Genomic DNA, 24,193 nt, shown 5'->3' with positions numbered 1-24,193 from the left:
TAAACATATGTTCTATTATCTCTAGTTCAAGATAATGAAGTTAATTTTTTTTTTGTACTAATATCGTACCGTACCTTATAAAATCTTAAGGTACCATTTAGTACCGTATTTTATCGTACCTTACTGTACCGTACTTTTCGTACCTGACAACTATGATTTTGGGTGCTCATATTTTGGGCAAGTGGACCAGCCCAATCGTCCAAGGTCCTAGACATAGGTCAGCCAAGGTCCCAGACATAGGTCAACTAGCTTAACATACTAGGGGTGGTTTGATTGCTGCAGTCTATTTAGGCAATGCCTTGACTTAGCACAGCCTATTTAGACACGTCTCTGTCAATGCATCTTAGTTTTCTCAATGCTTCGAGGTTCTTCAGAAGCATGGCTTCGATGAAGAAGAGGCCATTAGAACATAAACTTTTAAGCTGAATAAATCCAAATAGGAATTCAGCAAACAGTAGACTCACAAATACATGTTCCCACACTGATGAAACCACACCAATCGGCCACAAACCTTTGTGCCCATTGCAGTTTTTTAATGTAATGAAGAGCCCTCAAATCTGAGTGCAAAATTTGAGTGCTCAGCGAGTCAGCTGATTAGTGCTCATGGCTGATAGACCATAAATTCTACAGCAGCAAAGTAGTCCCTATTTTGCCAAAAAAATCTACAGTGCATGCTCCTCCTATTCAGTCCACCTTGCCTTAGTGCCTTTGCTTACTGTTGCTCTCACCAATGACAAAATTTCTCACACATTCTACGAAGCACCAACACGGAATTCCATGATTGTAAACACTCCATGTATGCCCGAATTCCCAACTTTGAGCCCATGCACAGCAGCAAACTGATCCAATCTCTTCTTGATTTGATTTTCACCCACAAATAGGTGTGTTTACTGCAACATGCAATGCTAAGCAGCCCTGATTTGGCATGCACAGTGCTATATTAGGGAGGGAGGGGGAGGGGGAGGGGGGGAGAGTGCATTGCGGTGACCCAATTGGCAAAACATAGCTAGAAGAGTGTGAGAGGCTGAGAGGATTGAAGCTTAGTTGGGAGTGCAGTAGACAGTGTGTAGAGTGAAGTACGATATCCAATGCAATAGACTAAAAGAGTGTAAACTGAAAGTACAAAGTACAACCCTTAAACCTTAGGGTTGTAGGGGGTGTTCACACCCGAACATGATAAGTGCCCGTAAGTATGTAACATATGCACATACGAAAGAAGAGAATAAGTCAAGGGGAAAAAACCTCTCATACCAAGAGTAAAAAGTGCCCCAGTGTCCTATTGATCACCGACACTCCTCTGTGAGCGTAGGCGTGAGTGAAATCCAACAAAACCCCCTGGAGTAAAGAGTGATGAAAAGTACAAGGATCATCCGCCACCAAAGGAGATCAAATTTAAAGCATTGCGAAATGCTTCAAATTTGTCACGAGGAAAAGCTTTGGTGAAGATGTCTGCCACATAACTGGTGGTAGGACAATACTGTGGAGCATTCTTTACTTGGCTGCTTTTGCCCTTCTGTCTTGCCATAAAAGCTTGCTTAGAGGCTATGACATCACATCACTATTTCTTATTGTTTGCGTCTTCTCTAGAAGCAAATTGGCTAATTGAAGAAAAGTAATCGGCTGTGGGGCAATCCTCATGGTGAGATTTAGGGCTGTTGTTATGAGGACATGTATTTTTGAAACCTCACTTAACATGTGGATTAACTTTTAATCACATGATTAAGTAAATGTTGCACATGTGAGGTATAACTGGGATTATAGTAAATTTACGAGCTTGGGTCCCTAGGAAATCACGGGATGTCAAAGGCAAAAGTTGCTATAAGTTATGTCGCATAGGTACTTGGTGGTATCTAGTGCCAATTGTTGGCCTAGGTCATTCATTTGGCCATAAGTGTTAGTTGGTGACGCTAGAGAAGTGATGTTTAATGGTACCTAATGCCAATCTGATAGTCAAAGATGGCACAGAGACACTCGGGAAGGGAAGTTACCTAGCCAATTTAATTATTGGTGAGTCAGATTATTTTTCAGGGCATTGAAATAATTATTAGATTAATTTTCAGTATTTAAAGACTGAAAATTAATATTTAATTATGGCTAATGCTGGAAAAACCATTTGGGAAGGTTGCCGCTTGTAAAAAAATGCCCATGCAAGACTAAAAAACGTCTTTAGAGGCTAGAGATGCATTTTTAGTGTATTTAGCCTGCAAGAGAGAGGGAAGAGATGTTGCTGGTTTGATTTTCAGCCATTGGAGGACCTTTGAGGTAGTCAGGGATAGGAGAAGACCAATCAACAGCAGGTGACAGCATCTACAGGCTGTTGAGACAAGGCAGTAGCAGTAAATGATTGATTTTCTTCAGTTCTTTGCATCTACAAGCTGTTGTGGTAGGGGAGCAGTTGCATTTGACTGATTTTCAGTCATTCTTCGCGACAAAACTTTGAATTTTCTCTCTCTACAGCTTTCTCTCTCATCTCCTAGCCATTTCACAGCCTTGCTCTGAAGATCTCAGCATTTGGACCCTTGGAGATTGAGAAATTGCAAATTTCTCTGTTGTAAAGTCTAATCTGTAGCAAAAATTAGGGTTCAGCAGTAGCCTCGGGAAGTGTGCCAGAAATTGGAAGCTGTAAGACTTGGATTCAATAGGGTTGAGTTGTTTTTAGCCTATTCAAGTGGAGGGACCAGCAAAGAATTGAATTTGGGGCATTTTCCATCTCCATCAAAGCGGGTGAAGGCCAATTAAGTGTCTGAATCAAGGGGCAAAATAGATTGAAGACTTGTTGTCACTTTGGACAGCAAGGGGAGTTTGGATTGCGAAGGGTCTCGGGACAATCCCATTGTAAATCAACTTTTTCTTGAATTGAGCTAAAGAAATACCGAAAGGGGCACCAAATTTTGGGGCCAATCGGGCGTGATTGTCCAAGATCAATAGGTAAATTTGTATTTTCAGATTTGCATTTATTGTTTGTTGCTGTAATTAAGTTGTTATCAAGGGTTTACCACCCTATCCGAGGAGGAAGGCTGGTTACAACTATATGAAAAGGCAAGTATGAAGGAGGTAATGAGTTCAATGTAATAGATATCAGCTGTGCATTTGAGTAATACTTATCGACATTCATAAGTTGCTCACGCAAGTCTTGAATTTTGTTCAAGTGATCCTGCAGAGAATCACCCTCATCCATCTTCAATTTCTCAAGCTGTTTCTTTAAGAAAGAGATGCGGATCTCATTCTTACCAGCAAACATCTGTCCCAAAGTTAGCCAAGCTTCTCGTGAAGAAGTTGCAAATTGAATGTGAGGGATGATGGACCGCTAAATTGCCAATGCAATTAGCAACAAAGCCTGTGCATCATGTGTATCCCATGCTTTTTGAGCCGGTTGTCCACATCCTCTTGGAGGAGCAACAGGAGCCACAACTCCAGGCCTAACATCTTCTCTGCTGACATGGTCCCAAAGATTTTTCGCAACCAACACATTCTTCATCATGAAGGACCAAAGTGAGTAGTTGTTACCATCCAATCTATCCTCCTTGGATACAAATGCCATGATAATCAATGCCAAAAGAAGCCAAAGAGCAATGTTCAAGCTAGACCAACTTGGAAATTTTCAAAATTTCCAGAAATTACAGTAAATAGCTGGCTGCAATTAGTACACTGGGTTACACTCTGTCAAAACTATTGGTAATGTATGCAGTCCAAGGTGCATTCAATGCTCTACAACACTGTATGAACAAAAGCCCTAAAATTGTTAAAAAAAAGTCTATTTTAGACTGAGACTGTAATACATTTGCCAATGTCTTCACAGAGGTCAAAAGCCCCCAAATTTCACAAAATCTCTGGGTGAAATGTGTCCTAGACACTTGTAAATGCAGAGATGTGCTGCCCAAGCACAATGCTTTCATGTGAATAAGATTTGAAATAAAAAATTGATTAAAAAATGTCTTTTTACCCTGAACTTGACAGTCAGGAGCTGTCACAGCTGTTGGTGGCAGGCGTGTTGAGCTGCTGCATCGTCAGTGGGCACAAATGGCGGCTTCCATGTCATAGGGGGCGTTGTGGGCATGGCAGACCAGGGTGGGGTGTTGGCACTGGGGAAGCACAGCGCCATAGGGGCGCTGGAAGACAGGTGAGCAGGCACAGGTGACTGGAGTGGCGCAGCAGACTGGCAAGGGCGCAGGACAGTCAGGCGGGCTCCCAGGCGGACAGGTGGCGCAGGAAAGCGCTGCTCAGGACCACTGCATGTACGGGCAGGCTGGCGGGCGGACTCCCTGGTTGATTGGCGATGCAGGCAGTTTGGGGGGGCGCAGGCAGTCCAGGGGGGCAGAGTGGGAAGGACTGCTGCCGCTGGCTGGGAGGCTCCAGGAAGAGCACCACAGGGCAGCATGCTGCAGGTGCTGAGAGCGGAGCAGGTCGAGCTGCAGACCTCTGGAGCTTGCGGGCACTCCTGAAGGCTGAACAGAGCTGAACTGAGCTGACTCAGCTCTGATACCAAATGTGAGAGGATCGAAGCTCAGTTGAGAGTGCAGTAGACAGTGTGTAGAGTGAAGCATGACACCCAATGCAATAGATTGAAAGAGTGTAAACTGAGTACATAGTACAACCCTTAAACCTTAGGGTTGTAGGGGGTGTTCACACGTGAGCATGATAAGTGCCCGTAAGTGTGTAACATATGCACATATGAAAGAAGAGAATAAGTTTGGGGGAAAAAACCTCTCATACCGAGAGTAAAAAGTGCCCCAATGTCCTACTGATCACCAATACTCCTCTATGAGCGTAGGCGTGAGTGAAACCCAACAAAGAGATGGTGCACAACAGTTTTCCTAATCCAAATCAGCAGAACTCTGCTGTTCTGAGCAGCAAAAGCTTCATTAATGGCCATGATAATGCCCTCGCATAGTGTTAGCATTCTCTCAGCCCAAAATGGCTCGCATAGCTTGCATGCAGTCTGAATTGCAGAGGAGATGAAAATGGCAAATTTTCCTTGCCCGAAGTATGTGCAAAATCCCACGCTGAATTTTTTTGATTAGATCATTGGCTCGCCCAAGTTTTTTCTGCCTGAAAATCTATGTTATGTTAATGACTGAGAGCCAGGCTTCCTCTTGTTGAAGTTGTACACAATTTTGAGTGGCACCATAGAAGTGATACTAATAAGGCTTGGAAAGTGTAAATCAAAGTTAGTAGGTCTATCAATTGTTAAACTCAGGAGTCAGAAAATATATTAGCAAAGGTCCAAAAATGTGCTTGATGAATGCTTTGTTGTAGGGGTGGATTATGCTGCCCTTATTTCCTTTAAGGTTGTGCTTACATAAAGAAGCACCCATTATTTGAGAAATGCCATTGTTTTGTAAGAGGCAAAATGGTGCATGGCTATTGTAGACTTCTGTTAAAAACTCAAGTCTTTTTTTCCTGTATTGTCTGTCTGCAATATCTGCCTTGTCCAAAGTCTAGAAGGTTGACTGCTGATCAAAGTTTGAAGTGTGCTGATCTTATGATGGTTTTAATAGGATGGGCAGAGACCTTACTTATGATTGCTGGTCCACTGACCTACTCCTGGCGGCATCATCCCCAGAACTATACCGGATAAACCTTGAGCAGGTGAAACCTGCCTGTGTTCAGGCTTTTGTGAAGTATTTTTACTATGTAACCATGTTGGCTTATTTCTAAGCTGCATTGCTGTGTTGTTTACCTCCTGTTATAGGGACGATTTCTAGCTCCAGTCATTACACGATCTCCAGCCATCAATGTTTTAGGGCGAAGGTTTGAGACTTTCTAAGTTCATCTGTGAAGTCTTAGCAGTACATTCTCCATTCTTGGTTTGGTTGACAAGTTACTCAAGTTGAGGCCATGTTACAGTCCTGTTCATGGTCTTCTAGCTTGTGGTGGAGAAGATGGAGCTCTTGAATGTTTTGATATGAGAACAAAAGGTCCAGTTGGCAGGATCAATGCTGCGGGATTGGCAGGCAATGATACTGAGGTCAACTGGAGATATTGATTTTCTAGTAATGCCTTTCATAAAATTAGAGAAACTGTCATCAGAAGCCAACTTTTTTCTATATATGGTGTACAGGAAATTACTGCACTGCGGTTTGACGAAAATGAAGGCCTTCTTTTGGCTGTTGGGACCAGTTCAGGCCAGGTGAGGCAAAGATGCTACTTATCACATGTAATCTGATGTTGCATATGGACCTGCTTTGCTTTTTAGCAGATAATTATTCTTTGTAAATGCAGTTTAGTGTTTTGTTTAAGTGCATAGTATTTTGAATAATGACAGGTACTCATCTATGATTTGAGGTCGTCAGCCCCAATTCATGTTAAGGATCACATGTACGCATATCTCAACCTTGTTTTGGTTAGTCTTTATTTGGAAAGAAACGATCTGTTTAGCAACAGTAAAGAACAATGCTTGTCTAGTATGAATATGTTGGATTGGCAGCATCAGCTCATTGTTTGTGAAATCTTAAGCACTACTTGATACCAGTTATATGTTCATTGTTTTTGTCCTTAGGAAAGAAAACATTGTTATATCCACCTCACCTAAAACACTATAGTTAAAAAACACATAACACTAGTCTTGTAATCTGCTACAAAAGTGCGTGCAAGCCTCTTTAGCGGCTCAGGTCTTATTTCACTATATTTGAAGTAGCACATTTATATGATAGCAAAATTGGATGGGACTTTCCCAATATTGTAAGATAGTAGAGTAAAATATTTGGAAAAAGTTTCAAGTGAAAATTCATTTTCTACAAAAGATGGATTGTCTAAAGTGCATGAAAATTGAATAAAACAGCACTCAACAATATTATTTAGAGCTCTTAAACAAGTTGAAAGTTTTAATCTCATTCAAATTTTCTTGATGAGAATGCATACTATATATATCAAATTATTTTTCATGAGAGTTTTAGTCTGATTAAAAAAATATTAAGATGGTTTTGATTAAAAATGCTAGAAGTTTTAAAAATTTTACAAAAAATGGTCTTAAAGATGACCATAGAAATATACATTTCCTAGCTTAATTTAACGCTATCTTGTGTTGAACACGCTTACCCAAAGCCATTTCATCTTAAACTTTCTCATTGATGAGAAATGGAATTTTTTGTAGAGGGTCAAAATTGCCACAAAAGTGACTTTTTTGCTACAAGACTAGTGATAAAGCTGAACCCAAACGTAAGAAAAAGTAAAACAAGGGGTTACTAAGTCTTCTAGGTTGCTTGTTCTCAAGGGAGAAAGTTCTTAACAATGGGCTTATTAGAGATCCAAGCCAGAGAAAATGAGAGTGAGTGAGTTTCACCAGGGCCAGAGAGCTAGCTAGAAAACTTGTGCAAGTACCCTTGGTAGTGAGCCGGAGCAAAACCTAAAGCTAAAATGACTATGCTTGTGTGTTTATGTACAAGTTCATTTAATCTTCTTTATCATGTATATTGACCTTTTGGTTTACTGAGTTTGGAACTGAGTCTTGAGATGCCTCTACACTGTATGGAGTCTCAAGAGAAAAGCATGGCTATATCATCTTGTTATGGAGTTAGCTAGTGCACTTTCAACTAGTTTAGCTCGTTGGGTTGACTTCTCCTTGTTCTTTTGATTAATATGGGTGGAAATACTCATTTTTAGATAGTTTTATTTTGAGAGTTGGTTTGGGACTTATTGCTTATGTTTAATAGTGCTCAACTTTATTTGAAGATCACCTTTAGCATGTAGTGTCCATTGGAGCTCAACTAGTCCTTTGGAATGGAGTATAAAGGGGTGAGTTATTCCACCTCATATCCCTTGCATCCAGAGTGGAGTCATATATGATGTAGGCAATGATGCTTGATGGCATCCTTGGTTTTGCAATGCATCCATGTGTCTCTACATGCCCTCAAGAGCACATCATCTGCATACAAGAAGATGGGTATCAAAATGTCTGCGAAGCTTGCACTTGGTTCCCATAATCTATCCACATAATTTGAGAGCTCATCAATATAAACATCCAATAGGGTAGGTGAAAGTGGTCACCATTGCTTTGTCCCAATGATACTATCCACTGTATCAAGAAGCCCTCTTGGAGCACACACCCTCCTTGTCACTCCTTTGGAGTGTAGTCGTTGCATGAGCCTGGCATGGGACACTGGTGGTCTTTGCAGAAATCCTCAAGCAGCAATAAATCCTTTTCCGATGTGCCCTTGCCCTCCTCTATAATAGCTCTAAAGGTCAATATATGACCAAGCATAGTGAATTCTCTCTTGAAGCTTGCTTGCCCCTGTGCTCTATATCCATGTTTCTCTATCCATGTACTAAGCTTATGTTCTAAAATGCAGCCATATATGTTGGCTTATCACGATTACCCTATAGTTCTCTGGTACCATATAATTCCTACTCTTAAAGAGTTGTACAATGGTATGCTCTATCCAACTTGTCGGAAAGCTCTCACACGTGGCTCGTTAAAAAATGTTTCTCAAGAAAGGAGCAAGAATCTCACATGCATGTGTAAAATGTTTCCCAACCAAGCCATCATGATCTTGTGCCTTCTAGTGTTGCAATCAATGAATTGCCTCTATCACCATCCCTATAGAAAATTATGAATTGCAAGATGGGCAGGGCTTATGTGGGGGAGACATAGGGGGATTGACCTTTTACATCATACAGATTTTTGGCATAGTTGTACCTTAGATGCTACGATTGGGGTACTCCACTATCTTTCTTGAAACATCTCCCATGCTCTCTTGTTGTCTTGCCCCAAAATAGTTAGTATATTTTTGCCTCCAATTTTACCAAATGTGATTGTTTCTTTCTTTGCACTAGGCACCGAAAGGTTAATTGAGCATCCTAATGTGTAGTATCTCCTATAGCTATCTCACACTACAACCTTCTTTGTGCCTCATGACACTCATCATCATACCAATAGTTTTGTGGAGTAATACTTTGTAGCGGGGTGAGAGAGAGAGATCTATTAACATCCTTTTGGGACTATTGACCATTAGTTTGAAGATGATAAGAGGAAGAGAAATTAAACTTTATATCTGAATTTTCAAAGAGAGCTCACCAAAAGAGACTAGTGGTTTATGGATCTCTATCATCCACAATGAATTGTGGTAACCCATGATGCTTGAAATTTGTTGAATAAATATTCTAGCCATATGTTGAGAGTTGAGAGTTGATAGTCTTCTTGATTGAAATGAAATGAGTTTACTTGTTGAACCTATCAATAATAGTCCATATGCCATCATGGCTGTTTGTTGATTTTAGCAAGCTAAAAATAAAATCCATAGCAATGCTTTCCCAAGGTTGACTTTGGATTGGTAATGGTTGCAAAAGCCCTGTTGGCTTGTGGCGATCAAACTTTATCTTTTGGCATACGTAACATTCTTTAACAAATTGTTCAATGTCTCATTGAAGACTTGGCCAAAGGAAATATATTTCAAGTGCCTTGGTTATGGCCAAAATACCGCGATGGGCCATATAAGGAGTAGCGTAATATTCTTTCATTACTTTAGGCCTACAATCTTTAGTAATGCACATTTTGTTCTCCATCAAAAGAAATCCATCTTTTGATAGCATAAGGGTTTACCTTTTTACCAAGCTATAAACTCTTCCAAATGATTTTAAAGTCTTCATTAGAAGTATATATGTCTCTCATACTAGTGAAACATGTATGATGCATCATGGACATTGCTTGAATTTGAGGTTTTCATAATAGGGCATTAGCTACCTTGTTTTACTTTCTAGGAATATACAATATCTCAAAGTTAAATTGCGCTAAATAATTGTCCCATCCAATACACTTCTTAAAAATCTTTGGTTAGATGAGAAAATGTCTCAAACTATCGTGGTCCTTCTTGACCTAAACGATAGTGTCTCCAATCTTTTAAAGCTTAAATTATGGCCATCAACTCCTTTTCATAGGTAGTAGCTATCTTTTTTGCATTGTGCAACTTTCTGCTTGCATAAGCAACTGCATGTCCTTCTTGGTTTAAGATTACACCAATGCAGTCTTTTGAAGCATTGCAGTATAATCAAAACAAATCCTTTGTTGATATAGAATTTTAGGGCTTCAAAAGCTTCCTTCTCTAGTTTGGTTCACCCAAATGCCACTGCTTTCTTAGTCAAATCATACCATGGTCCAATAACCATGACAAACCATTTAATGAATCTCCTGTAGGTAGGGTTGTCTTCCTACATCGTATGGATTGATCCGTACGGTACGGTACGTATTCATATGATTTAGTGCGAAAAAATAGATACTTTTTGGCCACTCTTCTTCAAGTCTACAACTTTCTTTTTTAATTTCTTCTTTCTTTTTTATTTCTCTCTTCCATATATATATATATATATATATATATATATATCCACTATGCGATAGAGAGCCAGAGATAAGCAACACTACATTTAATGATGCACGGTATATTATGATATATGAGGCAAATGCTATTGTCTATTTCGAGAGGGCTTTGGACCCTTGATACAAATCATATAGTTTGAGGGTCAGAAATGCATGGGTTTCTTCCTCTTGGAGCTACAAAGGCGCTAAGCAGCTATTCTATGAAGTAGGAGACACCAACTACTTGGCTCATACAGACAAAGAGTTGTCATTGACTTTTTCTACATGGCTGAGTATGACACATACCGCTACTACTGCCACACAGCCTATAGGAGTACATAATCATTGGACCTCATCTTTTGTAGATGTCCCTTTGGATAGAGGAGTGACACTTAGTCTGTCTAGGCATCCATGTCCACCCAGACTAAGGCCTAGATATCCACACCACAAACAAATTAGAGCCATCATTGAGTGCCACAGGAGACAGATGCTGAGATGCCTCAGTCATGCAGAGATACATCTCTGTAGAGGAGAGACATCTCATGATGAGAGTTTTCTTTTTCTACTTTTACTTTTAGATTATCAATGTGTTTTTTTTTTATAGGACACTATTTCACTTTTTAGTCTTATAGGCATGTTTTATTATATTTTCTTGTTCCAGATAAGGAATACACTATCATTGTATGTATTGCTTTGGTCTCATAGGCGATATTGGTTTTTTAGAGACATTTATATACTCTTTCTTTCTTTCTTTTTTTCTCTCTCTCTCTCAACCTTTTCTCTCTCAAGCCTATACTTCTCTTATTTGTATGATCATTCATGTACGAGTATCACTCCTACCTATGTAATTGTAAGTTGTAGGTAGTAGTATTGTATGTTGTGCATGCAGCATCAGACTTTGGTATGTTACCTTGAAATATTTATATTATATACTCTAATAGCATTGCTATTTAGACTTGAAACATCTATTCTATTATCTTTAGTCCAAAATAATTAAGTTAAAATTTTTAATACTAATATCGTACCGTACCTTATAAAATCTTAAGGTACTATTTAGTACCATATTTTTATCGTACCATACTGTATTGTACTTTTTGAATCTGACAACTATGCTTATAATAAGAGTATAATTTTAAGAAACTTTGAACTTTGTGAACACTAGTCAATTCTAGCTATTCTATGATAGCCTTGATGTTTTTTGGATCCATCCAAATCCCATCTTTGGATACAATATGGCCCAAGTAGGGAATCTCTTTTAGGAAAAATTCACTCTTTGCCATTCACATAAAGTTTGTGTTTACGGAGTTCTCGATATACTATGTTTAAGTGTTACTTATACTTTTCTTCATCTTTCACATGAACCATAATATTATCAAAGAAAGTTCTTGTAAACTTCTGGTGTGCTCTAAAGATTCTTTTCATCATTATATTAAAGGTTGCGGGAGTATTGGTGAGACCAAATGGTAGCACAAAAAACTCACATAAACCAAAAGTTGTTCTGAATGTTGTTGAGAAGCAATCTTTATCTAATGGTAGCCACCACTCTTGAAGTCAATCTGGATGAATATTTTGGATCTATCCAACCTATCCAAGATGTCATTAATTCTTGGAATGGGAAATCTGTTCTGAATTGTAATTTTGTTGAGGGGCTTTTAGTCCACACACATACATCAAGATTCATCTTTCTTTTGCACTAAGAGGATTGGAGAGCAAAAAGATGAGGAACTGAATCTTATTATACCTTTGTCCAAGAGCTCATTCACTTGCTTCATAATCTTCTCTTGTTGTGTTAGACTCACACAATATGGTGGCCTACTTGGAGGTGATCTCTTGTTATGTTGGACTTGCACAATACGGTGGCCTGCTTGGAAGTGAGCTCCTGGGAATGAGGTTAACGTGATGAACTTTTGGTCTCTTTGATGGTAACTCGTAAAAGTGGTTGCAAAACAATCTTCATACTCCTTTAAGAAATTCATTGGCTTCTTGTTCATATTTGAGATTGACTCTTCAATTCTAGACTCTCTGTTAGAATCTTTTGACAAAAATCAAGTATGAGAAAATAAGCTTTTTAATTGCTTTACAAATTTATTCATGGGATAAGATGAAAATAGAGTTTCCTTTCACTCCCATAACAAAATATAACATTTTTATCCCTAAAAGGAAATAATTTATTTTAATTCCAGTCAATGGTTGTATCTACTCTTCTATGGAAGGGTATTCCTAATATAACATCACAATGACCAAGATCCCCCATGATAAAACTCTCTTGCTGAATTTACAAGTAAGCTAAATTAATAGTATATTAAAATGTGATCTACGTCTCTTTGGGCTTCCGAAGGCCAATTCATGATCTATATAATCTCCTATCTTAATTTGTAGTTTTTCAAAAAGTGGGAATAACTTGAGACTCCATTTCTTGAAAAGTAGCTCTTGATATTTCTAGTATTCCAAATCTCTTCTTTGGTAGATAGAGTTTCAACCATCTGAGATTGGATATAATGATATGTAGTCCCTATATCAAAATGAATGAGAACACGCCGATTAATAATCTTACCCCAAGCCATAAAAAGCTTTCTTTTCTTTGATGGAGTTTCATTCCATTGTAAGAATTTATTAGGTGCAATATTCACTTGAGGTGCCTTTTGGAGCTAGTTTTCCCTCTTTGCCCTGTCCATGTGTCCTTTTTCTCCACAAGAGAAACATTGCTATTTCTTGTATATTTTGCCGACTTCTGATATGTTAGCTTCTTTTTGGATAGCAAAGGTGGTATACCTCCATTTTTACGCTTTTTTGTTTATTTGAGTCTTTTTCTTTTGTGGTTATTCTTTGATGGCTTTACCAAGCATCCATTGCATGTGTAGTCCTTCAGCTTCTAGGGCTGCATCTTGGACTGATTCCAAAGTATCAGGCTTTGTCATCTTGATAGCTCGCCATACCGTTGGATGGATCCATAGATAAACTTTCTCATCTCTGTATTGGACATAACTTTATTAAGAGATGTATATTTAAGAGAAACAGTTGCAAACCTATTGATATATATACCTCAACATTGTCTCCTTGACTTTGCTTCAACCCATTCCGTTCTTGTTGCATATCAGCTTCAAAGCATAAATATAGAAACTTATTATTGAACATCTCCTTAAACTCTTTCCAAGACTTGGGTTTCTTTGTTGAGGTAGGCCTTCACAACTGTAATACCATTTGTCTTAAGAGCTTGCTTAGTATAAGGAAATCTTAAAAGACCTTCGCTTCAGCTTATACTTCAGTCCTTCTCTCCATCAAAGCTTGAATTTCTAGATTTGCTTGTAGCTCTTTGTATCTTTGTATCTTGTCATAATCAAAGAAGTGTATAGATACAGCGTGTTAGGAGCCCTTCGGATATTTACCAAAATTTTTCTCTTCACCTCTTGACATGGTGAAAAAACTAGGCCCAAAGATCTTGTTGCCTCAAAAAAGTTCTTGTAAGAAAGAAGCCTTTGCTCTAATACCAATGTAAGTGCATGAAAGAACGTGAGAATGACAATACCTTGAACTTAACCAACTTGATCAATTATCACCATAAACATTAGGGAGAGAGAGAGAGAGAGAGAGAGAGAGAGAGAGAGAGAGAGAGAGTCCGCACGACATTGAGAGGGAAATCGACGCCTCCCCCCTTTACAAGAATTTATTGAAACAAACCATGGGTATCAAGTGCTCGAACCATATACAAAGGGTTAATTTGCTGCAATTCTGAAAATTAGAGTTTTGAAACACTAATTTCTGTATACTTTAGGCAGTAGGTCAATTTTCTTCTTTAGTGCTTGGACTAGATGAAGCTAAGTAGAAAGTGCTTCTTGAATGAGTAATAGGAGAGTACAAAACAGTGGCTGAAATTTTAGCATTAGAGCTTCAAAATGAAGAGAGAGACCTCCAATATATAGGTGTACTGTGTGGAGCTTGGGTGCTCAAAAGTGGAAAGTAGAGGCTACAAATGATAAGTGCTTGCGGTTTTGAAACCCTAATTTTTGTATACTTTAGCCAACAAGTTTATTTTTTTCTTTAGTACTTGGACTAGATCAAGCTAAGTAGAAAGTGCTTCTTGAATGAGTAACAGGAGAGTACAAAGCATGTGGCCGAAATTTCAGCATTTGAGCTTTAAAATGAAAAGAGAGACCTCCAATATATAGGTGTACTATGTGGGGCTTGGATGCTCAAAAGTGGAAAATAGAGGCTATAAATTACAAGTGTTTGTTGAAAATGACAAGCGTAAGAATACTTATCTCTTTAAATTGACACATGTCCTATTTTGGATAACACACATCACTTTTGTAGAGAAAGAAGCTTTTAAATCTTCTACTCTTAAAATCTCTCAAATGATTAAAAATTCGAGATAGTTGTTGAAGACAAAATTATTCATTGCAAAATTCCGAAGCTTTATTGCGAACATAATTCCAATTGAGCATCTTCAAAAAATAGTAACCTTCTAAATTTTAAGGAGTCGCCAAATTTAGATTTTGGAAAGCTTAATTGTATAGCTTCACTAGTTCATGGTTTGTTTCTTTGATCAGTTTCACTTTCTAAGCCACTCATTATATGGGCTTCTAGTCAATGTGACTATCGAGTGAAAAAATCTTAGTTATCTGGGCTTTCTAGTCAATCTGACCACCTAACTACACTTGTAATTTCTCTTGGGTATCTCGTCAATGATGACCCAAGTATAATTCTAGGGTGTTCTAGCCATTGGCCACTCTTTGAGTAGAAAGATGAACATTTAACCAATATTTTGAAACACTCAAATAATATAAATTGCCTTTCAAAGTAAATGAGAATCAAATTAATTTGAATCATTGAGTCAATGTCTAGGTAAGAGTTGATATACAAAAATGTGGTTACACTAACTGGTGTGGGGAGGTGCACAGTTTGCCAACAGCACATCTAATCCCGTGAAAAAGGTGGGTCTCTAAGGAGGAGATACATTGTTATTCAATGTAGGTAGTAAGAAACATGTTTCCTATGCAATGGTCTTTTTGAAGCCTTTTAAGCACGTAGGGTTAAGATTCAAAATCATTCAAAGTCTTTTTACATCAATACCCTACCCATTGCCTAGGTCTAGGGTTTGCTGATAAGCTTCAATTGGCTATGCTGACTATGGACTTGATCTTGGGCACAACTATGTTCTACTTGGCTTTTACTGCAACGCGTCTCTTTCCATTGTCTTTTGTGACGTGTTAGGTTCATAGTGACAAGAAAATGTCATTTTCAGCCAGGGTTGTCTTCGTACGTAGTACAGACTGATCTGTACGGTACAATCCGTACAGTACGGCACGGTACGTATCGGTACGATTTAGTACAAAAAAATGGGCACTTTTTGGCCACTCTACTTTGGCTACAACTTTATTTTTTTCTTTCTCATTTCTTTTTTTTTCTTCTTTCTTTCTTATTTCTCCCCCAAGCCTCTCTCTCTCTCTCTCTCTCTCTCTCTCTCTCTCTCTCTTTCTCTAGCCTCTTCCTCTCTCTAGTTGCACTAGTACCACTTACGAAAGGTTTGATACTATACCATACTTTAGGTACCGTACCTTACGTATTAGTACCATAAGGTACCAACTTAATGGATGTATCTTTCCCATTCGAATTGCACTTTGGGACGAGCTAAATGTTCCTTATATTAATATGATTGTCCCATGAGATTAAGTTTTTTGAGATTCAAACAATTTCTCTCAACCTTCTCTCTCTCAAGCCCACACTTCTCTTATTTGTATGATCATGCATGTATGATGTATCGACTCCTATCTATGTAGTTATAAGTTGTAGGTAGTAGTGGCGCATGTTGCGCATTTCGCATTAGGTTTTGGCATGTTACCCTCAAGTACTCATCTTATATACTCTAATAGCATTGCTATTTAGACTTGAAATATCTATTCTATTATCTTTTGTCCAAAATAATCAAGTTATTTTTTTTGTCGTACTAATATCGTATTGTACCTTATAAAATCTTAAGGTACCATTTAATACCGTATTTTATCGTACCGTACCATATCGTACCTTTCGTACTTGACAACTATGTTTTCAGCCTCAAGAATGACAATAACCAAGTTCTTCCCTGTGATGTGAACAAGTTCTTTCCAACCAAGGGAAATGGTTGGTGTAGAGCTGCCCTAACAAACAAGAGTTTGGATTATGGTATGTTTTTTTAATTTACTACCATTTGTTAAAAAGCATTTTAGTGTTCCAATTGTCGAGAACTCATTATGTCCAATGTCTTGTATGCTGCCTATTTAGGAGATGATGTTTAATGAAAGAATCATTTTAATGCCATGAGTTTAGTCAGCATCTTTTTTTACAGTGAATTTATTTAATTTGTTTATTTAGGTTAATTAGACATTGTCAATGCTTAACAGCTTTACAATTTTGAACATTTAAGACCTCCACATGGGCAACTAATCTCTCTGTGCTTCAAAATTGTGTAGGTATGGTACACCCATAGTTGACATAAAATGGCATGAAAGTTTGAGTTCGGCCAAGAGGCATATTATTAGCACTGATCGCCGCGTTGTCAGGATTTGGGATCCGGAAACTGTAAGTATGTCTTTTAGTAGTCTTTGGAATGATGCAAACATGTCTACTGTACTGTTTATCAGGAATGCTTAGAATAAGCACAAATTGAAAACATTCAGCCAGGCCCAAATCCGTCTCAAGTGAATATGTTTCTATGACATGCTGAAGCATTTGTTGCTATGTCTTTTCTGTCGAGAAGTGTAAGTTTTGGCTGCATGTGTATTATCTTGTAGAGCTTTTGGTCCTCCTAGCAATTTACTCGCATGTTCCAGCTTTCAATATAATAACATACTTAAAATCTCTGTTCTGATTGGACGTTGATATCACCTTACCATTTTCACTATTCACGATGAAAGATTGGCTGACAAGACAAGAAGGTTGGACACTTATTTTCTCTCACTGTTGCCATGAGGTCAGTAGCCAATGTATGATGGCAAGACTGCATGTATGATGTTGCAAATGATAACTGAAAACCTGTAACTTAGTTCTCTGTTGGTGGTTGAAGCGATGTTTCTAATATGACAAATATTGCCCCTGGTTTACCTTGACATAGTGAACAAACTGGGGCACATGAGAATATTTTTAATACGCATTGTAAGAATTGTGCGAATAGTAAGCAATAAATGGAAATAAGTTTGGACTGATGAGAGATGGTGTAACCCAGTCTATTTATGTAAGTGAATGTTGTAAGTTCAAAGCTGCCTCCATTGAGATGGTGAAAGAGACAGTGACAGGAGCTTGCCCATTGATTTGGCAGGTAGCTTTTGGCAACTATTATTGTAATTCAATATGAGAGATGAAATTGGAATCCAATTTATATCACTGAACTATTGTATCCATTGAGAGTGTGGCGGAAGCTTGCCCTTTATTTTGGCAGATGGTCTTCGGAGACTGGCATCATGAGTTGTGAGAGATGTTCAAAGTTGTGTCTATATGGATGAGTGATGCCCATATACATGGTTGTCTGTAGATACCTGAAAAAGCAACTTGAGACCCTTCTAAATGATGACTGACAAGGTTTTGCATGTGTTCTGTTTATGAAGCTTTTTGTTTAGTTAATCAGAGTCCAAGCCAGGTGAATATTAGGCATTTCTGAGTGGTGGTGCGATATGAGGTGAACGTGGTGGGAGTTTCAATGAGGGAGGGGAATAAATGTGTCCATTTGTGAAATCAAAGTACCAGAAACATATTAACCCCTATTTTATACGACTTGATAGCTCTGAGTCCTTTAAATTTCTAGAGGATTTAATTTTAGATGTTTGGAATGTAGGGCAATGGCATGACAAATGTAGAATCAGTGGGTGGTGACATTAACGATATTTGCGTGGTTCGCAACAGCGGCCTAATGTTCATGGCTTTAGATTCTCCCCAAATTGCTGCGTATTTCATACCTGCACTAGGTCCTGCACCACAGTGGTGCTCCTACTTGGAGAATTTAACGGTACATCCTTGTATACAATGCATGTTTATTGTGCAGTTGGCTCCTAAACTCTTAATTCAAAAGTGGTTTACTCTTACAATTTTGATGGCTTCAAGGAAGAGCTCGAAGAAGAGGGGCAAAATATTATCTATGATGACTTCAAATTTGTGACCAAAGAAGACCTCGAGAAACTCAACCTTGCAAACCTTATTGGAACGAATTTATTGCATGCATACATGCATGGATTCTTTATGGATTATCGACTCTATAACAAGGTGAGACGAATTGTTTGAATGGTTGCTTGTTCATAATATTGGCGAATATAGAATTCTCTAATAATCTGTGTGGCTACACAGGCGAAGGCCGTGGCAGATCCTTTTGCTTATGAAACTTACAGGCAGCAGCGTATTCGAGAGAAACTTGATGCAGAAAGAGCTGCACGAATTACTGTACCTTTCCTTCCTCAATTCCCAAAATGGAGGCTTAAAAACATCACTCTAGATTCCTCTTGCTTGTGTGTCCAAGTTACTCATTGAGTTGTTTTGGTTGGTTTGCTGTCCAGATAAAAAGACGGCTGCCCAAAGTAAATAAAGAGCTAGCAGCACGCTTACTTGCAGATAAATACACAAGTTCTGCCAAAGATGCTGAACAGAAACCAAAGTTATTGAAATCTAGCCTGCTTGAGGATGATCGCTTCAAAGCATTGTTCACAGATGAGGTATGTGTCTTTGTTTTGATGATTGATTTTGCATTATATTTTGCTTTTTGCATTTATGTGCACTGGGCATAGAGGTTGAGTGTGTATTAATAGAAGTAAGGGGCAGTGTTTTTTATCTATTTTCAGAATTCATATTTGTTTACATTGGGTGAGTTAGTCCTTGTTACCAAAGGACGGTGCTAGAGTAGTTATGCTTAAGCGTGCAGTCCATGTTCTCCCTGTGGAACATTGTTATAATCACCTCACCTAGCCAGATAAGAAGTCAAAGTTCTTCATTAACCTTGTTAAATAAAGTTAGATTCTTTAGGCAGTTCACATGTGCATGCTGTGAAAAAGCGCATCGATTTTTCCATGGGCATCAACATTGTACCTTTGGCTGGCCACACCCAAAGTTCCTATACCTTGTCACAAGCTCTCCCAAGCATTCCGATGGCATCAACAAATTCTTCCGTGTGGATGTCACAAAGTGCGGGCACCATTGCAAGTGATCAACGTTGATGGCGATGTCCTTGATAATGACATCTAGGGGGATTTTAACTAAAATTCTTAAAATAAAAAATAATATTTGAAAGTCTATAAAGTTATTGTTTAAATAAAATGTGATTGGAATATACATTGGTCATACACATGCAGGTGCTAAGCCTTTCCATCATATAAACTAGGCGCTCCGCGCCTAGACTCGCCCTAGCACTTCGCGCCGGGGCGGGTGCGATTTTCGAGGCGAGGGCGGGTGCTGGACGCGTGGCACCCGACCCCGCGTTTCTTTGTGGGGAGGTTGGGGGCTGCCACGTGGCACCCGCCCCCAACCTCCCCTTAACTAATAGTAAAGATATTAATTAACTCTGTGGGGTCCTTTGTGTGGATTTTATGAATTGTACTGTTATTTATTTGATTCACGAAGGAGTTCTCTTTTTCAAGGGGGATTTGTAACTAGTTCCTTTGGCCTCTGTGTTGAGCTTTAGAGCCTCATTAAGTTTTAGGGCCCTTATTTACGTGTACTGTGCTTGTAAGCTACATTTGCCTTTGATCAGGTTTGAGCCATGTGTATACACCTTTGCATCATGCCCTTGGTCATGTGCATGGTGCCTTAGAAGTTTGAGCCCTGCTGGCTTCTGATTACCTTTTGAGCATGGATACGCGCCTCTGGACCATGCTCCATCAGGAGTCTGTGATCTTGCTAGTAAAACATGCCATGTTCTAGCTCTAGTTGCAAATATCTTCCCATTTGTATAATCTCCTATGAGACTCTATTGTATGGGATTAGACACTGCCTCTATTGAGGTAAGACCTTCCCATCTTGACTTGCTTTATGATTGATGTCATTGGTTCCATGACCCAAAGGGGGGTTTGTTTGTTATCTACCACCTTTGTGTAAATACCCCTCTGTGTTTAAGTTTAGGGTTAGGATTTGGGGCCATTCCTGTGGGGAGTGCACATAGACTAGCCATTTTCAATGGTCTCATGCTGGCTAGGATCAAATGCCCTGATGTGCTAGAACCACAATATTGAGATTTCATCTTCTTGTTCTTTTGGAGAGAGCAGGAACCTTTCTATAGGTTTTGTCTTAAGGTCTTTCATTTGTGTGAGCTTCCTTCATGTGCATTATCCTTCAGCAGATCATATCCTAATTGTGAGTCCTATCACCAAGTTAGTGGGGGAGACTTGGAGCGCTCTTCATCTTTAAGGTTTAGGACACGCTAGGACAGCCACTTTTGAGTCTATGTATGTTCTCTCTCCTACATGTGCATGCCTATTGGCTGTTAGATTCATATTCTTAGATTTCATCAATATTTGTAACAAACCTTGCATGTCTGTTTAGCCATAGACAGATCGATCAGTCTCAATTAGGTCTTTTTTGCAATGTTTTAGTTTTTCTGTGTAATCAAATCTCTCGTTTTATTTTCTAGACTGTAATAAAGAATGTGCAAGTTTTCACCTCTTTTGACGTTTCCCACCATTAATATAACCAAAAAAAGCAGTGGGAGTCTTGTTGAACCTGGAGACCACATCCGTTTTTCAATGTTTTGGTTTCCCTATGTATAGAATCTCTTGCCTGAGGAGTAGTTTGCTTTGTAAACTGTAACAAGGTATGTGCATGTTTTCACCTCTTCTGACTCCTGAGGTTTCCCACGATTGATATAACCAAGCAAAGGTGTGACACCTATTGAAGAATGACATTGATTACTTTGAAATTGCAATAGCTAATTGCTTTGGGGAGCAGGGAAGCCTCTTGATAAAATAATTTTATGATGATATTTAAAGGTCACAAAGAGGTAGATCTATACCTCAAGTTTTCAACTGTCCAGAAAGATACCATCAAAGACATGCTTAGGACTCTATCTGAAAATAATGACCCGTACTTCATTATGCTCATGTAGCTGTCGTTATGTTAGATCAGTACTTGGCTGACTAGTTTTTCTCATGCAGGCTTTTCAAGTGGATGAGGAATCTACAGAATATAAAATGCTGCATCCCAATGCAAAGAAAAACAAAGCTTCTTCGCTGTTGAGCGAACATTTTGATAGAGTAGATGAAAGTGAGGAAGATGTTGATGATAGAAGTGAAGAAGAAAGTGATGATGGCAGTGAGCATGATACTCTGGACACCAGTGAAAATTCTTCTGACTCTGAGGAAGCTGTGAAAAAGAAGAGCAAAAAAGTTCACAAAAGAAAGAAGAGAAATAAGCAGGGGGAAACAGGAGGGCAGCCATCAAAACCAAGGTAAACAACTTTTCCAGTTGATCTTCTTGAGCTGCTCTTATAGCATATATATCTAATCATGAAGAGTGTTTACTGTGTAGCATCTCAAGTACCATTCCTTACTTTGCCGTGTGATATTTAAATTCCTTTTCTATGTTGATTGATACATTTGAGGTTCAACTATCATCAACTTAGAATTAAGGTTCAGTTACCATCAAGTTAGAATTAAGGTCAAGGGTGTTCCTAAGATGGCATTTAGGACTAGATGAGTTTTTTGTAATGCCGTTTAGTCTCACCAATGCACTAGGCACATTCATAAATCTCATGAATGGCCAAATAATCTTTATAGAAGAGGTCAAGTATTCAGGGTCTATTATCTCAAAAGAGAAAATCAAGATAGATCCAAAAAAAGTTAGGGCCATTTTGGAGTGGCCACCTCCAAAATACTGGAAGAGCTGCAGATCCTCCTAGGTTTATGTAGATTGTGTCATCAATTTATTCCCATTATGTCAACATAATTGTTTCCATGACCAATCAACTTAAAAGAAGAGTGAACAACTTTAAATGGAGAATAAACCAAAAGGGAAGCTTTGAAAAGCTGAAGGTAGCTATTGATACAGCGCCAATTTTAAATATAGTGGATTTCAGTAAAACCTTTGTGGTTGGAATTGATGGAAGTAATTTTGCAATAGGTGCAGGCTGCAAGGTTGCTAATTTGCAATCCCATTTGCCTGATTTGTGCTGTTGTTGCTATCTGATTTGTGCTGTTGTTGACATCGTCTATTACATAGTTGTTTAGCCTTTTGGGGCCATTGTACATTCTGTAACACTCCTGTTATTGTGTTATATATAATGTGAATTTTGTTATGGTACATTTTCTTAAACACTGCTGTCACTGTGACTTGGCAGATCTTCTTCCAAATGATACTAAATATCATCTGTCTCTGTAGATTTTATGAAGTAAAAGATGAAGTTCATGCTGATGCATTCAGAAATAAAGTTTCGTTAGCTGCTGAGCGTGCTTTACCTTTGGAGGAGCGCATTTCGTTATTGGAGAGGAAGGTAGACAATTCTGGAAGCTCAATGATGAAAAGGAAAGGTCATGGAGGACGGCAGATATCTTTCCAACCAGAAAGAGGAGGTAAAGATGCTTCTACAAAGGCAAATGGAAAATTTAAGAAGCGAGGTGTACAATCCCTTGGCTTGAAAAATCCAGATGCAAGGTTCACAGCAAAAACCAGAAAGAGTAAGAGCTTCCAAAGGAGGAAATCATAATCAGGAGTTGGCATGGCATTGTAGCAAATCGAGGCAAGGGATGAGAACATATCATGTGAGCCCCTCAGCAACCCCTCAGCAACCCCTCAGCAAACTCGCCTGTTGAGATTGGTAGTGCACTCGATGGAACAGGAGTTCACAAATCCCAGCTCTCTGGTTTCAGGATGCTTTCCAAAAGTGTTGCAGCCCACTCCAGAAAGTGTGCAGATGGGTCGTATTTGCCAAAGTGTTAAAAGCATAATTGTGAAGCATTGAGCTGTGGCACACAAGCATCTACTGAGATGAGGCTTTAGTTGAAGCTTCAAGATTGTGGTTTCTGTAAACTGCAACTGCTCTGTTTGTGCAGCACGGTTTAATTGGTTGAGGCTTTTAGAGACAAATTCTCAAGCAAGTGTGCAGATGGGTCATATTTGCCAAAGTGTTAAAAGCCTAATTGTGAAGCATTGAGCTGTGGCGCACAAGCATCTACCGAGATGAGGCTTCAAGATTGTGGTTTCTGTAAACTGCAACTGCTCTGTTTGTGCTTGGTTGAGGCTTTTAGAGACGAATTCTCAAGCATCAAAGAAGGGATCGATGTGTTCTTGTGCTTTGCACACTATGTTATTAAACAGAAATCAAGCAGATTGTATAGAGTTTCTTCTTTTCATCGTTCCATGTCCATTTGCAGGGGATAATGACCATAACTGATGGTTAAAGCCAGAGCATATACTCATGCTTTACATCCATTCGTGAAATGCAGAACTTAGCCAGAGCATATACTCATGCTTTACATCCATTCGTGAAATGCAGAACTTCGTTTACGGTTATTTCTCCTGATTTCTTGGGCATGTTTCACTTTTGTTCTTAGATGCACACTCAAAAATCAGTAGAGCAAAGTAAGCAATGGAACAAGAGTTTACCAACCATGTAGCTACGCCATAATTTGTGAACAAAGGAATCACCAAGTTGATCAACAGCCGAGGTACAGGCTGCTCTAGAATTTGGCTGGCTTTAAGTGATGAAATACAGTCTTGTATATCTAATAATTCTACTGGTTGCCATGACATGCAAATACTTGGAGAACTGCCCTCAGTCTTAAGCATTCATACAATGCGCATGCTCGTGCGTGTGCACGTGGAGAGAGAGAGAGAGAGAGAGAGAGAGAGAGAGAGAGAGAGGTGATTCGTGCCGTGACACATGCAAGTACCTTGGGAACTTCCCTCAGTCTAAGCACACATTGTGTGTGTGTGTGGAGAGAGAGAGAGAGAGAGAGAGTGTGT

General features: G+C 38.9%; 1 protein-coding gene across 2 annotated transcripts in view; it reads left to right on the top strand.

Moving 5' to 3' along the window:
* Positions 1-23,580, top strand: part of EDA7 (embryo sac development arrest 7) — a 97,822-nt gene extending 74,242 nt beyond the window's left edge. For both annotated transcript variants that reach the window (XM_087674720.1, XM_087674721.1), the window contains 12 exons: positions 5,499-5,589; positions 5,693-5,751; positions 5,848-5,968; positions 6,062-6,130; positions 6,266-6,318; positions 16,735-16,843; positions 18,093-18,263; positions 18,359-18,517; positions 18,599-18,691; positions 18,805-18,960; positions 21,388-21,680; positions 22,610-23,580. In XM_087674720.1, coding sequence (XP_087530846.1) covers positions 5,499-5,589; positions 5,693-5,751; positions 5,848-5,968; positions 6,062-6,130; positions 6,266-6,318; positions 16,735-16,843; positions 18,093-18,263; positions 18,359-18,517; positions 18,599-18,691; positions 18,805-18,960; positions 21,388-21,680; positions 22,610-22,934 — 1,699 coding nt within the window. In that variant the 3' untranslated portion in view covers positions 22,935-23,580. The remainder of the gene's footprint in view (positions 1-5,498; positions 5,590-5,692; positions 5,752-5,847; positions 5,969-6,061; positions 6,131-6,265; positions 6,319-16,734; positions 16,844-18,092; positions 18,264-18,358; positions 18,518-18,598; positions 18,692-18,804; positions 18,961-21,387; positions 21,681-22,609) is intronic.
* Positions 23,581-24,193: the final 613 nt, after the last annotated feature.

Source organism: Lygodium microphyllum, chromosome 3 (assembly GCF_053477565.2).
Source record: "Lygodium microphyllum isolate KBCC chromosome 3, Lygodium_microphyllum_v1.1.10, whole genome shotgun sequence".
Lineage (NCBI taxonomy): Eukaryota > Viridiplantae > Streptophyta > Polypodiopsida > Schizaeales > Lygodiaceae > Lygodium > Lygodium microphyllum.
This window is presented reverse-complemented; position numbering and strand designations above follow the sequence as displayed.